Here is a 16,426-nt window from a genome sequence, read left to right as displayed (position 1 = left end):
TCCACTTTGGGTCAACCAAAGGTTCTTCCACATTAATTAACTCTTTCACATAACGTATTATCTTAGCCATCAAGCCCATATTGACAATGTGTTTAGAGGCCCTTCTATTCCGGGAATCATGGAACAAGAGTGTGGAGTATCATTTTTAAGAAAGATGAAATACGACAGGAGAGAAAGATGGAATACGACAGGAGAGCATAACAAAGCTACAAAGTCACGGAATGGTGGTTACGACACGTCCAAATGGGTGTCATATTATTTTTTGGGCCAAAATTGACAATGTAAATATGTCCCGTTTGTATTTCCGTGCTATTGTAAGTGGTAAGAGGGCTTAGTGAGATTTCCAAGGTGTAAGTCACACTGCTACGGTGACAAGTGAGCTCTTAGTTTATGCCTAGGTGTGTATTTTAGAGCAATGGGTGCCTAGTTGTGAATGGGCAAGGCCAATAAACCATAGAGGTATTAAAGACACCTTGTAAAGTGTGAACCTCATTCTTCGAGTACATTCTTTGGAGTGCTTAGTGAAGAAGATAATGGAGTCCCTTGAGCTTTACATGGCTATGAAGAGAGCTTTCATTTCTAATGTAAGGGCTTGCTTCTTGTCTCTATCGGCTCTCCTATTGCATGTTTATTATGTGTGTGCGTTTCTTGCATTGACGAATGCTTGGGAGTGCTTGTTTGTTTCCTATGCATGTGTATGTCATTCCATGCCTGAGTATACATGATTGTTGATAAGATTAGAGGTATGTGTGCATAGATCGCTTAAGGCTTGATTAGTGTGTGCTAATCTCATCTAATCCAAGAGTGTATGCTTGTTGATGGGACTGTATGTGTGTGGTTGAGGTATTACCAAAAAAAGTATGTGTGTGGTTGAGAGAAGCTTGTCTATGCCCGCATTGTCTTCATGTATGAGTGGTTGAGAGTAGTAGATTGAGGAGAATTAGGGTGGGCTTACCAATCCATGGCATTTTCCCTCTATAGCTTACCTCATAGAGTCCGGTTCTTTATTCTTCTATCCATTGAGTTCCCTCACTCGTGAGATGCCGCCATGCCCTAGTCGGGTTATGCGATCCTTGGATGACATTTGGTTCGAGGTGTAGCATCTTCCCTATGTGCAAGACGCCCCCCTTAACAATGGTGCCACTGTAGAGGATCGATTGCCTAAGCTAGAGGAGTTCATTGAAGAGTAGAAAAGTATTTAATTAGCTCCAATTAGTTGCAAAATTAATTGGATTAGGTGAGGCTTGGGTGTGTGAATCCAAGGGCTCGTGAATCACGGTGTGGGATCCGGATTCATTTAGGTAGATAGAGTAGATCTAGGATGCATTAGGTGTAGAAAACCCCCTTGAATCGCTCGAGCCAAGCTCCCGATGGCTGAGCATAGCTCCCACATTCACTAATTTGCATTAACCACTCACTAATTTGCACTAATTTTCATGCCCATACACATAGAAAAATTGCATAATTATATGTATAAGATGCATGTTTGGACACTAATGGGATTATGTTCTTTTGATTTGTGTGTTCATTTACAGGATTAGGTGGAGCATTCTTGGAGATCTGCGAAGAGGAAAGTTTACTGTCCCGTGGGCATCCCGTGTTGCACGGAGGCATTATCTGGTTACAGGTACTGTGCCATAGTTTGGCTTGTGCCATGGCTAACCCCACCCCGCGCTCTCACTCACGATTGGTCGCACTTTCGTTTTCCTTGCTGTCGAAATGTTTAGAAAATTTTATGCCCATAAATGGGCGAGGCACAATTTCATGGGGGCACTTAAATCTTGCAATATGCACGCTTTGATTTTTTATGTTCAAACTTTCCAACGATTTTTGCGCTAATTTTGGGGCTAATAATGGTTGCCAGGTTGGTCTCGATTTCGTGAGTTCTGTGTGCACATTTGTGTTGGATTTTTTTGGAGAGAGGTGTAAGAGAAAGCATGTGAGAGCAATAAGCAAGCAGACTACAAGTTTTCAACGTTTGCATTTTTCTGATTTTCCCTTTTTTGTTTATGAGCAATAAATAGCTTTTTTTACTAGGAAATTATGGGAAATTACTAAATTCATAGAACAAATAGCCGTAAAATTTTGAAAAAATCCCATGTTGTAGGAATTTTACAGAGAGACTCTGTTCATAATTTTCTCATGAATTTAAATAGATATTTGATGCAAATTAGACGTAAAATTACCCTAAAATATTAAAAATTGATTAGGATAATTAACCAATTGAGGTTCCTATATATTTCCCATGAAATTGCAGTAATAAAAAACTTAAATCCAAGTCCTTATAATTTTCTAAGCTATATAGCTATTTTTCCCCTTAATATATGCTAAAAATTACACTATTCTTGCATTAATTAAAATAATATGACTCCAATTACTAGATGAATAACTTTTCTACTTATTTCTTATGTATATGGAGGGTTTTTCAATCCCTCTTAATTTAAGATAGTACATAGCTAATTATCTCTATTTTTCTAGGCAAAAATATCTTAAATGGCCTTTCTAGCTAAAATAAGTCACTTAATTTATGGTTACAGAATTTTCTGTAAAATATAGCTTCTAATACATCCAATTTTAAGATTATAAACCTTCTTTCTATATGTTAAATAATAACCCCAATTTATGATACAAAAATCAATATTCATCAATTTCTAACTAGATAATAATTAAGCATTTTGAGAATTTGAGAAGATGATAATGTTCTAATATTTAGAGAGTATGATTTAAGATCATAAGATAAATATATCAATTTTATTCATAAAATGATGATTTATGTGCATAAAATTAACTTATAACTTAAAAATTTTGCATTACCTAGGCAAGGCTTCTTCTTGTGTGAGCTTAAGTGGTTGATTGTGTAGAGTTTCAAGCTTAGGATGGCCTTCTCTTCAAGTTGTAAGAGCTTTGTAAGGCTAGGTTAGCTAAAATATGAGCCAAAATGGCCTTTTTATAGGCAGGTGAGGTGGCAGCAAGCACATGGGAGTCCATGTGGGTGAAAATTCAAATTTTCCAACTCACCATGCTCCTTTTGCAACATGTGCAATCATTATTCACATGCTTGTTATCCCTGCAACCTTACCCCCCACATGGGTACTCATTTCTCAGCACATGGCTCCATGTGACTTCTTATCCAGCACCATCTGACTTCTTATCCATCCACCTTCTGCCTTGGTGGCTTTTAGACCATAGTCCATCTAATTGATTTAATTTGATTAAATGCTAAAGGCATTTTTTTGGGATCAATAGAGTATTTATATTAACGATTCAAAATTAGTCATACATCATACATCACCCCCAAAACCCGACTATCAAACTCTGTCATATATCACCTCCACAACCACAACTATCTACTCTTTTTTTATCTCATTCAAAATTTTACAAAGAAATTCCCATCTTTCATCTTCACATAAAAAGCTAGACTGATCCCATGAGATCTGATATCCCAATAATAAGCAAGCCTCCATCATGGCCTCAGTAGTGCAGCCCTGGGGAGATTGTTTTTTCAACAATCCTCCATGCTTTGACCACACCTTGATAGTAGGTCTAGTGCCAACAGGGTTCTCAATAAAAGCCACAAAAGTATGATCCAATTGTTTTTCCTTGTGGTACCACCTCTACGTTTTGGGGCCAAATCTAGGGGGCCTTTTCTTCTCGATCTAGCACCTCACTTGCATCCAACAAATCCACATTAGGGAGAGACCCCTAGTATGCATGAAGCTCTGTCAAGATAATAGGGACATATTCAAGGTATATTCCTCTAAAGATTCTAAATCAGCAAATCTAACTCCAAAGACCTAGTTTTATTTAAATTACACACATACCAACACATGTATATACATTTATACATCAACTCAATATCCTGCAATCATGTACATGTAGTCTTCAAAAAAACAATTTCATTTCTGCTAGTCCAGATTTCCCATAAAGTGCAAGTTCTGACAATGTTAAAAACCAATCCACTAAGCTCGTCACTTATTACCCACTTCCCAAGTAGCCAGTCCTCCCAAAAAAATTGCATATTCAAACCCTTCTGTATCCACCTAGTCATTTTGCACCAGGTGCTCCTTAAGGCAGGACAGTCCCAAAACACATGATTGCCACTTTCCATAGAAGACCTGCATCTAGGGCAAATACCACTAGCCATGTTTCATAAAAATTATTCCGGAATGCCGCAATTGTGCACACAACCCACACCGAGACGAGTTTAAACACAACCCGGACGAGTTTAATAGTGCAAACAGATTTGGAAGTTCACAATTTATTTAAGCTTGTATTATTTACAAGACGTCCATAATGGACACACTACAATGTTCATCACATGTCTCACATACTTGGATGACATCAAGCGTTAGCGGACTGATTGGCAGCAATATGATGATGGTGCAGTTGGTCTAGCTTTTGATTTCAATATTGGACCTACAGGAGAACAGGTTTAGGATATTTTGTTCGTCTCCAATTCCTGCCATCGCACTACATGGCCACTCGGGAAGAGGCCCATACATCCGAATTCACTGGCCTACCCCAAAGTCTCTGCCAATCCAACAAAGGTGGGTGGGCCTTAAAGAAGCTGAATTGAAACATGTCATGGCAGCTCAACCTCATCAAACTCGAGTACAACGCCAACGGCAAGAAGAGCTTACAAAATCCCTCTCAGGACGAAGAAAAGACAAATACATCCAAAGGAAACAATCCCAAGGATGGGATTGAGTGCAGAAGGTGGGAATGTTCCCAGAATGTCGGAATAGGTGCCAACACTGAGGGCGACACAGATGAAGACTCTTCTGGGAGTAGTTAGGAACATTTTTCCCTTAATTTTCTTAGGATTCTTGACACTTGTAGTTTATTTTAATGCCAAATATCTTTGTAAATATTAAGTGGCATTTAATGTAATTTTTGTGGGCTCATTGGAGTTCCAAGTTGTATCATTTACGAGCCCATAGTTTTTAGCTTTTTGGCTGGTCATTGTAATGTGAACCCTAGAGAGTAAAATTCTATAAAGCTCAAGAATGCTACCTGATTAGGTTAGCTTGTGTGGGCATTCTATTGAGCTAGCCTTGCAAGAGCATTCTAGAGCTCCAACGTTCCATAGCTTGTGAGAGCAATCTATTTAGAGCTTAGCATTGTGCACTCTAGAGCTCCGAGCCTTCTCCTTGCTTCTCCATCTCCGCATTGTAATCTATGAGTACAAGCTACTCCAGATTCACAACTATGCTCGATCTTTCTAAGCATACACAAATCCACTCCAACCAAGCAAGAAAGTAAAGAGTGATTCCCCACACATCAACTACTCTATTGCCGGCAAGGGTTTCAGAAATACAATCAACACTAAGCATGCAAGCCAAATCAAATCAAATGGGCAAGCAAATCAGCAAGTTACTAACCTAATCCAACACTAAACAATAATGCTCAAACCTACAAATGATTCAAAGCTAAAGCACACAACACTTGGAGAAGAGAGCTTAGGGTTTCATTGATTTACACGTGCAAGCAAGCCACACACACACACATAAACATGGAAGCTTAAGCTAATTCAACTATGCACTTAATTAATTAAGATATTTAAGAAAAGAGAGAGTGAAAGACACTTCCACTGCTAGTAAGCATCAAGCATGGAATAGCTTGTGCACATAGAGTACAATGGTGTAGATGGAGAAGCAAGGAGAAGGGCTCGGAGCTCTAGAGTACACTTGCTTAGCTCTCATGGAATTCTCACACAAGCTATGGAAGTTTGGAGCTCAAGAGTGCTCTCACAAGGTTTCTCAATAGAATGCCCACACAAGCTAATGTCATCTCTTAGCATTCTTGAGCTTTATAGAACTCAGCACTCTAGGGTTCACATTACATTGACCAGCCAAAAACCAAAAAAACTACAGTCTCGTAAATGATACAACTTGGAACTCGAGTGAGCCCATCAAAAAAATAGAGAAAAATCTCAAAAGATTATTACAATGTATTTTGGCTTTCATTTGAGCTATGAGAATCCTAACAAAAATAACATATAAATATTTCCCATTCCCACAAGACTAACACATTGCACCCAAAGGATTCTCATACTTTCTGCTGGAATATCTGTTTAATGAGGTTAGATACTCAAAACAGAGTTAATGCCATAACCTTTACAATGAGCCCAACATTGCTCCAATCTGACTCTGTTTGAGGCTAAAAATAGTAAGTTTCCTATTTTAGTGCAATCACAGCTCCTGTTTTGGCATTCCTGACTCTTGTTGCGGCATTCCCGGAACATTCCCCCCTTCCTAAATTGGTGATCGTCCTCGGGCGCTGTAGTGTAGAGAATTGTGTGCACCCGTTAACTTGAATATTGGAAAATTTATAACTGAAGAATTGACAGTGCGTCGCTTGTAGTTGAAGAATTGATGGAAACTTTTGTGCTCCCATTTGCATTGCAATGAGAAGATTGTTATTTGGGGTGATATTTACATGAAAAAAAAAATGAATTGTGGTAAGTGACGCAGGATATAGCCAAGGAGAAAAAGTTCCCTTGACTTGCCAATCTTATTATTATGTACAATAGCTCAAGTTGACGTGTTTGTTGCTGCTCATGCAGTCCATCCACTTGTGTAGGACCTCTAAGGAGGTTTGTTGTGCTGCTGCATTTGGTGCTACTTCATCCACATAGCATTTAGTTTTATATTGTTATGCATACAGCTTATAAATTGGATAGCCTTTAGGAGCTTCTTCTTGATTTGATGATAGCGAAGCAATGCCTTCTGCACTCTCTTACACACTATGTAAAACAATTCACAATCACACCACAAACAAAGAAAGTGCTTCCCTGTTTTCACCAAACTATACCACCCTGCATTCCGGGCACAAAACGGAGGTCTTCTAGTCCAAATTGAAAACCTGACTTTTATATAAGCCATAGGCTATGTAAAAGTCAGTCCATATGGCTTATATAAAAGTCAGTCCCTCATAAATTTTGTAGTGTGGTTCGTGCCCTCGAAACCAATAAAAAAAACTTTTGAAATCGGCGTTTTGGAGCAAAAGTTATGTTGTTTTCATGTAGAAGGAAGAAAAACGACCTGTGTGCGAAGAACCGGCTTCTCGAGGTCGGTAGGTTGTGTCTTTCTTGCTCCTCTACACTCCTGTTGCCAGTTGGTTGCATTGATGAACTATGAGGCTTAGAGCACAGGTTTATCCACATAAAAAAGCTGTAGTTGCAAACACGGGAGCATTTTTTGCTAAAATCGTCATGACCCCTTATTTTTGCTTTTTTTGTGCTGCTCTCTTGCCCGGCATGTTTATATTTTCCCATACTGCTTACCCATTATGCTAGTTTTTGTCCAAAATTCCTCCTGCAGCCAAATCTTGCAGCATTTCTATGTCACCCTGCTGATGTAAAATCGTCATCTTGGCACACCCTGCTTTTTCTTCAATCTGCTGCAATCCGGTGTGTGCGCACCGCTTAGCCGGTATGTCAAAGTTGTGCCGATTGTGTCCCATCTGCTGTAAACTACAAATTCCCCATGTTGCCGGCAGTGCTAAAATCGACACTCTGACGCATGAGGCTTTTTTCTGCTTTTCTTGGCCACTTTTTATGCCGGGCTAAGCGGCGGGCTTACTGCTCCGCAAGTTGTGCCGGAGTGACCCAAGTGTGCCGAAAAGGTGCCTTTAGCTGCAAAATTCAAAATTTCTATGCTGGCAGGGGCTGATGAAATCATTACTTGAGATCGTTGAATTATTTACCAGTGAGATTCGGATAATATCGTGTAGACTTTTTTTAAGCCGTAGCTAGAGCCCGATAAGTGGCCCGCCAAAAACACACTCAGATTTCCTTTACCATGGGCGATTGAAACCAGGGCAAGGCCCGCCTCAGCTTTATGTTACACGGGGTCTAAGGCATGGGATCAAGGGCGCCCACCAAAAGACAACCCCGTCGCTTGATTTCGTCCGTTGATCCTGGAAAAATTAATCTCGGGATAAAAATTAATCTCGGGATCCCGAGATTAATTTTTAAGTTTTGAATATCGGGTTGAAAAGGCGGCGAAAGGGTACACACAATCATTAAAGGCTGAGCATTCAGAAAAGATTTCATTCTCTTAAAGAATATTTGGTGGAATTTAATGCCAAGACCTATGGAGTAAATGCCACGAACTACCAAACTAATCTCGGGATCCCATAATCTCGGGATCCCGAGATTAATTTTTACAGGAAAAAGTTTCCTATTGCGCTTTTCTTTTTTTCTCCTTCATTCTTCTTCATGTTTGTTGTAGGGTTCTTACAAGAAGCTAAGAGGCCCATTATGGTGGTATATCTACATACTCATAAGGTACTTCACTAAATAGCATTCGTTGTTCTGTTTACATAAATGCAACAATGGATTATGTATTTGAAGAGGAGAGTAGTGATGACAACACTTCAAATGAATCTAGTGAGGATTTTAGTGATGAAGAGCTTGGGTTAAATGACACCCTAAACGAACATGAGAGTGTGTCAAATGATGAGGGTCCTCATAATGACACCCACCATGGGCATGACTCTTATCAAAAAAATTGGGTCGATCCACTTGCACATGTATCTCAAACTTATTTATATTTTAATAGAAGTACGTATGAATTAATGATAAGAGCATTACAGCATGATGTTTCCCTATCATTAGAAGATCTCAAGGTTTGTAGTCCATTGCTTGATTTGAAAAAGTGGCGAAGATTGAAAGATGCGTTGGTCCTTAGAACTAAGGAAGACAATAGTCATTGTCTTTGTCTAAAAGACACGCCTAATCTGAGGATCTCATGTATTGAGGATTGGGAGAGTATTGTTGTTGGAGCACATCAAAGTGAAAGTGATAGTGCTCACCGCAGTCTCAGTGATACAATAGACAAAATCAAGTCAACATGGTACATTGGTATTCAAAAGCATGGAATTCCCCAATCCTACATTAAAGAGTTTATCAATGCATGCGGATGTAAACGCCCTAAATGTAATACCGTTCCACAATCTCAGGATCTTTCAAAAGTAATAAGCACTACTAAATTTAAGGTACAGGAGCAGTTAAAGAGTATAATGATTGAGTACAATGCTAGATTAATAATGGTGAGATCAACAAAGACATATGGTTCTTCTAAGACCATGGTAGACTACATTTGTCATAGAGGAGGCAAGCCAAGAAGAAGTGGAAAGCAAAAGCGCCTGCGAACATCCAAGAAATGTGGTTGCACATTCAAAGTGCAAGTGGAGTATATAGAAGGGATGGAAGATGTTCATTTATTTGTATATCCATCACATAACGGTCACACACCGGGCACAAGAAGTGATTTATATCACCTTCCAGTTCATCCATCAGTGATTGAGTGCTGCATTTAAGATTTGTTTGATGTGGGAAGCTCTAGACATGTTTCTCAAATATCATTATCTAAACAGCGACTCCATATGGAAAAGGCTTCTCTTTTGGATTGCAAAATCTATAGGTTTTTCATGATTCCTCAAGAAATTGCCATGTTGTCATATCAAGTCCGTCACCAAGGTACTATCTTCTCCCTACAGTTTACAACCTTTGTCATAATGTTTTTGGATATTCTCTAAATTGAATACATTGCAGCTAATGTGTCAACTGATGATTGGACATCAATGTTCATGGAGGCTTTGGCTCTACAGCAACAAAATAAGGTACCACTAACTATTATTATATTTAAATCCAATATAGTCATTGATACCGAAAGTATTATTATATTTAAATCCAATATAGTCATTGATACCGAAACTATCATCAAGTTCGCTTCGTTTCTAAATGTGTAGGTGGTTTACTGTCAACCATATAATCCCCATGCAGAGAAGATCAAAGAAAGGCCTTTCATACTTATCATTCAAGATGATTGGATGTTACAAATGGCTATTCGATTTTCTCACAATAATGCATGGGCAATTGATAGTACTTTCAAAACCAACATTTATGGATTGCCTTTATTTGCTGCAGTAATACCAAATCAACTTGGTGTTGGCATGCCAATATGGTTTATGAGGTGTTCATGTGATCCAGGGTCTCATCATGAGGTCATTGCTCTAGAGATGACACTAAAAATAATTATGCAAAGGATGGGTAGTGTAAGGCCTAGTGCTTTGGTTATTGATAAATGCCAACAAGAACTTGAGGCTATAACCCAAGCTGTAAATGAAGATCCTCACTCTTGGATTCTCGATGATAATGGGATTCCAAGACAAATTGCATGTCATGTGCTACTTTGTTGGTTTCATGCAAAGAAGGCATGGGTGGAGAATCAAAACCATGTGCACACTTATTACCCTAACCAGAAAGACCATAATCCTCACTAGACCATAATCATAGTCCTAAAGAGACCATAATCATAAGTAAACAAAACCATAGTCATAGGGGGATCGTAATCATAGTTGTAGAGAGCCCATAATCATAATTAAACAAGACCTATGCAAGCAAAGTATCCATAACCATAACCATATTTGATCATAACCATAACCATACTTGAGACCAACAACATAACCATATTTGAGACCATAACCATATTTGAGACCATAATCATAATTAAACAAGACCTATGCAAGCAAAGTATCCATAACCATAACCATATTTGAGACCATTAACCATAACCATAACCATATTTGATCATAACAATAACCATACTTGAGACCAACAACATAACCATATTTGAGACCATAACCAACAAGATCTCATGACCAAAACTATAACCAACAAGACCATAACCATATTTGAGACTTACAACATAACCAACAAGACCATAACCATAGCCATATTTGAGACTTACAACATAACCAACAAGACCATAACCATAGCCATATTTGAGACCATTAACCATAACCATAACCATATTTGATCACATAACCATAACCATACTTAAGACCAACAACATAACCATATTTGAGATCATGAACATAACCATATTTGAGACCATAACCAACAAGATCTCATGACCAAAACTATAACCAACAAGACCATAACCATATTTGAGACTTACAACATAACCAACAAGACCATAACCATAGCCATATTTGAGACCATTAACCATAACCATAACCATATTTGATCACATAACCATAACCATACTTAAGACCAACAACATAACCATATTTGAGATCATGAACATAACCATATTTGAGACTTACAACATAACCAACAAGACCATAACTATATTTGAGATCATTAACCATAACCATTACCATATATGATCACATAACCATAACCATACTTGAGACCATCAACCGTATCCCGAATCGTCATTGACATAACAATACTATGATAATAATCCAACAAAACCATGGAAAACCACTAAAAAGACCATAACCATAAACTATAAAGCCGTAATAAAAGTGTAAAATATGTCCATCCTTAGGGAGAATTCGACATCGGCACTCTCTCTACAGCACTCTGGATCCACTCAAAAAGGTTCTTCTTTAGTCTGTCCACATCTTCATGCTTAAACCATCCTTTTGAAAGCTGAAAAAAAGAATGTTAGTCTTTAATTACTCACAAGCTAACACCCTTCATAATATAAATGATTATTTAAACCCACCCAAGTTTTGGGTCGACAATCATCCAATCCTCCTTTGATTAGAAACCACATGACTGCCATCACATAAAATCCGCAGTCATACGCATTTGGCTGTTGTGGAATCTGCATCCAAACAACCATATGAGTTCCTAATTATAGCTAGTTATTATAGATAATTGCTTCTAAGAGATATCTACCTCATAAGACTCGCATCCTATTTCTTCTGTTGGATTCAAAAGCTCCATTTTAACGATTGGATCACTACAGAAACTACCAAAATGGACAAGTGTCCTAAAAAAATGCCACTTTTTAGAGATCTGTGTAATAGGTACAACTTATAAATGCTTGAAATATCATAACATACCTGTATAGATGGTCGTGATACTTTTGTGACGAGCGCATACCAAGGGAGTCAAAACTTAAAATACAAGAACGCCTCCTTGGTAGGCTAGGCAATCGCATACAATGAGGATTGTAGAGAACAAGCAAAGTCCAATGTGCCCTAAATTTTTCATAGCGTTAGAAAAACAAAGCTTTCCACCTAGATACTTTGTGCCTAAATGATATATACTTTGAGCACAAAATATATTACTTTACCTATCAATGACAGGAAAGAATGTGAAGACTTTACGCCCAAGATCGGGCGTACCCAAAAAATTAGCCATTGTATTCTCGTTTTTTTGTTTTCGGCCAAGGAACGCTCGCCATAGGCTATCCACAAACCACGTTTGCTCTAGCACATTGACCGACAATGTATTTTCCATCCATCTATATAAGATACAATGCACTATTATACACAAAAATTGATGATTATTTAGAAAAAATCATAAGGTCTGTGTAAGAGATACTCACAAGGCAAAAACATTCATTGTATTTGTAGACGCCTCAACATTAATTGTGTCTTGCACAATTGACGCATGAAGATCGACCGCCAATTTAAAGCGGGTAGACTTCATGTGAAAGACTACTCCTCCACTAAATAACCATTTTAAGAAAATAAGATTCTAAGCTCAAACAAGAGAACATTCAAACATTGAATAATAAAGAGAGCTAACCTCTCTGCAAAAGCATCGGGACTGGGACTTTTGCAGTCGAAACTCCCAGAACAAACTTTGATGTCTACATGAGCATCTTCTTTTGCATTGGGAAACTTGGGCTACCAAAATGTCTATATAAGATTTCTAAAAGTCTTTGCATTACAACATAGAAAACTAAAGGTTTTTAGGTACCTGCTGACACTCATGTATGATGTCTTCTTTTGAATGACGAGATCCGGATGGTAGAGACATATCTAATGTCCGCTTTCTTTTCACTCGTAATTTACGAGGAGCTAAAGGTGGATCTTCGACTGGACTAGTCTCCATTTGCTATTATTTTATGAAAACAAGGTTATAAGTCCTATACTAAGAAAAGAGAGAGAGAGGGAGAGAGAGAGAGAGAGAGAGCAAGAAAAGGTAGCACACATAATAACTTACAGGTGTATCTGGCTCCTCTTTGGTTTCTTCTTCTACATCGGGGACATCTGTTTCTTCTACATCAGGGACATCTGTTTTTGTAGTACAATTGCGTCTCTATCATAAAAACTAGGTGTATTAGAATGTAGGTATGTAGTTTATAACCATGTATAACTAAATGCAATGATAGCCTACCCATTTCTCGTATCCTTCTGTAACACGCTCTTGCACCAACTTTCTGCGTGATTCATTCCTTGAGTCCCATGTCGCCATCCTGATTTTGACATAGTTATGTACCCATTCCTCTTTAGACCCTGTCTTCTCCTTTAAGAGGTTCCATCTCCATTCTCCCTCTTTTATTTTGCTCTTCTCGTGCGCCTTTCTAGCATTTTTTGCTTTTAGCTCCTCGTTGTAAAACCGCGCCTCACTTTGGACACGCGATCTATCCGACTTTGATTTAGTCGGTCTCTCTTGCGCTTTTGGGCGACCCATTGGAAGAGGCGGGAGTACTATATTAGTACACGCATGTTTTGTTTCAAGGTGGCGTTTCATATCCACCCTTTTCTCGAAACGTTGACTTTTATCTATGCATACTTGAGAGGCAAGGCAATGTCGCCACCATTTGCCATCCTCGTCTTGTACCAATTTGAATAGAGCATGTTCCTAAAATACATCAAGCTTCTAACATCAAACAAACCCTAAACCCTAAATCTATCTACAACACATAAAATCTACCAACTTTGAGAGAAAATCCTTAGTTACGCGTGCATATGTCCTAACATTTCACATATGCAAGGCTATGCGTATCTCTTCATAAATTCAAAGAGAGTATGCTAGCCTGCGGATTATCCCTTAAACATCACCTCTCTCTCTCTCTCTCTCTCTCTCTCTCTCTCTCTCGTGGCAAACACACACGCTTATGTGTATCGTGTATACATGAAGATCCCTACCTCCATGGCTCGAAGAAGAGTTATCGATCGTATTTGTTCGTGCAAGTTCTTCCTTGGCTTGTGTATGCAAACTATATTGACACAAAAGCTTCAATACATTAGGCCTCAAGCTATGGATTCAATTTCCTTAAAATGTTCAAGACACATGGCTATGGCGAAGACCTACACTGAAAAGCTAAAAGTATTTTTATGATCAAACTAGTACACAACAATATATTGATCCACGTTTTGATTAGGAATAGATATATCTAGCATCCACTGTTCTGCTATAGCATCCGCATTTGCGCATGTCACATTTTTACATGCCCATGTCACAAAAGTGAGCATTAGATATCCATAGTGGGAAATTTTCTAAGAACACATGCTCTCATGTCCAGTTGACATAGATGGCATGAATAAACAAGTTAATAAACAGATTTCCAAAGGACAATCATACACTCATACACACCTCAGAAGCAACATAAACATAATGTCCAACAGCAATTGGTTACCATAAGAGAACATAAAACATACTATGCCAACTATGCTGAGCTTCCTTCCAGCCTCACCATGTAGCACTATCAATACAGTCAACACTGAATGTCCTGACACAAACACACATACATGCACAGACAGGCAACCCACTCTAGCTGCATGGGTACATGTGTGGATGGCTGAACACAGCTAACCTGGAGACCCTACATATAACAAGCCATTAACACTCTGAAGAAGAGGGACTTACATTTCCAGCTACGGAACTACAGTGCTTCCATGAACTCGCATCCAAACAATAAATAATACGCTTACACCTAAACTGTTACGCAGATGGTTAATGAAGAGGGGTTCCCACTTTCAATTCTCGAATCCCCCCTCTTTTCACATATGAATCCCGAAATACCTGCAAGGTATCCTCCCGTGTGTGTGTGTGTGTGTGTGTATACTGTTACGGAGGCCCATTATGTGTGTTCCAATCCCTTGAAGTTTACACAAATTGCCGCCTCTGTAATTTCCCATTCTCTGGATTACTACAGCATCGTGGGCTTCAGCAGGGAAGGTCTACTAGCTAAGCGCGGTTGGGGGCAGTCCTTTTTATATAGTCGGCCATGGTGCACAGAAAACGCAGATGCCTGCTGCTTTGTTCACATAAAACGCAGATTCCCTATCATAGTTATACAAGGGTACTTAAGGCCAAGCAAATATTCAAAAACGTGATTAGGATGTGGATAAAACGCAGATTCCTAATCATGTATCCCTTTGATAAAGATAAGTACCTCAGCTTGCACAGAAAACGCAGATGCCTGCCCCCTAAACCCTGCTGCTTTGTTCACATAAAACGCAGATTCCTAATCATAGGGATACAAGGGTACTTAAGGCCAAGCATATATTCAAAAACGTGATTAGAAAACGCAGATCCCTTTGTGCACAGAAAACGCAGATGCCTGCTGTTAGATAAAGACGAGTACCTCAGCTTCAAGGGCGCACAGACATGGTTATACAGGCGGCGAGCTGCTGGCGTTCGTCCGTCGCAGGAGACTGTGCCTTGGCGTGGTTGGCGGGCGCACAGACGAGGCTTCAGATATGGCGCTGCTCCAGCTTGGATGTCACCACACTGCCCGCCCCACACTCCCCGACCATCATTCGATCGGCCACCCTCAAAACGTCCCGAGATTAAATTTTAAATCGGACGGCCTCCATTCAACCCGCTTTGCAGTCCGTTGATCCCATGGCCTCAGCCCGTGTTAGATAAAGACGAGGCAAGGCCCGGCCATAGAGGACCCCTTAACCGCTAGGCCAACTTCCGTTGGTTTAATCTCATCTAAACTTTAACAAAATGTAAATGCAAGCACGCCTGGGCACTCTAACCAACGAACGATTGAGCCCTTAGAACCGATCATCCCACTAGTGACTAGTAGACGTTCTCGTGAAAAGATAGGACTTCTAATTAGAGTAGCCGCCCTGTGATTTCAGCACCCTCCCAATCGCCTCCCTCTCTTAGAGAAGTCTTCAGCTCTTTACACGTCCAATCACAGTCATTTCATGGATTTCACGCCTTTCTCGGCATTGTAATAGTGATTTGACTGCTGCTGATGACTGGCGGTGGTGACCTGCAAACAGCAGGGAGCTGCTCTCCACGCGACCAGACCCTAAGGCTGGTTTGCGATGTGCCTATCCAATGGGATCGACGGCCCAGGGCGTTCGAGTGATGAGGGCCATCGGATCCCCGATGACCGGCCAGAAAAAGAGGTAAACCAGGGTACGAAGGTAAACACGAGCATCGGTGTAAACCCGGGCGCGAGGGGCCAAACCCACACAATCATGCGCACGCCCCAATGTAAAAAACATTTCCCCCTCCCGATTTACTGGTTGCTGGCCGTCTAAAAAATTACTGTTGCCCTGGTTTACTGCCGCCATATCCAATGGTCCACAATGCCTCGATTTGCACCAAGCCACCTCCATCGTTGATCCCACTTCCTCACATCTTAAATGATGTGTGGTATATAGTCCTTAGGCAAGGTGGCACCACTTGCTCCCGGCCAACACT

At 39.7% G+C, this 16,426-nt stretch overlaps 1 protein-coding gene across 2 annotated transcripts; it reads right to left on the bottom strand.

Annotated features, from left to right (window-relative positions):
* Window positions 1-11,119: 11,119 nt before the first annotated feature.
* On the bottom strand, window positions 11,120-15,639 carry LOC147620837 (uncharacterized). Of its 2 annotated transcripts, XM_086825107.1 has the most exons (12): window positions 15,348-15,639; window positions 13,906-13,976; window positions 13,151-13,618; window positions 12,977-13,072; window positions 12,731-12,868; window positions 12,557-12,657; window positions 12,354-12,476; window positions 12,099-12,269; window positions 11,866-12,003; window positions 11,699-11,792; window positions 11,523-11,624; window positions 11,120-11,446 (listed from the first exon to the last, which is right to left on the bottom strand). In XM_086825107.1, the coding sequence occupies exons 2-12, from the start codon at window positions 13,909-13,911 to the stop codon at window positions 11,339-11,341; spliced, it is 1,545 nt and encodes a 514-aa protein (XP_086681233.1). In that variant the 5' UTR covers window positions 13,912-13,976; window positions 15,348-15,639; the 3' UTR covers window positions 11,120-11,338. The 2 variants fall into 2 exon arrangements, with proteins under 2 accessions (XP_086681233.1, XP_086681234.1); XM_086825108.1 differs by having other exon boundaries at window positions 11,699-11,771; window positions 13,906-15,639.
* Window positions 15,640-16,426: the final 787 nt, after the last annotated feature.

This window comes from Cibotium barometz, chromosome 31 (assembly GCF_041138505.1).
Source record: "Cibotium barometz isolate CiBa-2024 chromosome 31, ASM4113850v1, whole genome shotgun sequence".
NCBI classification, from domain to species: Eukaryota; Viridiplantae; Streptophyta; class Polypodiopsida; order Cyatheales; family Cibotiaceae; genus Cibotium; species Cibotium barometz.
Note: the sequence above shows the minus strand (reverse complement) of the source record. Positions and strands in the feature narration are given on the sequence as shown.

Bases quoted from the DNA above. Each gene is read 5' to 3' on its own strand.
- LOC147620837 (XM_086825107.1), bottom strand. The intron at 13,073-13,150 runs GTAGGCTATCAT...TTTTTATGATAG, and splicing joins CAGAAGGATACGAGAAATGG to AGACGCAATTGTACTACAAA. The intron at 11,447-11,522 runs GTGGGTTTAAAT...TCTTTTTTTCAG, and splicing joins ATTGTCGACCCAAAACTTGG to CTTTCAAAAGGATGGTTTAA.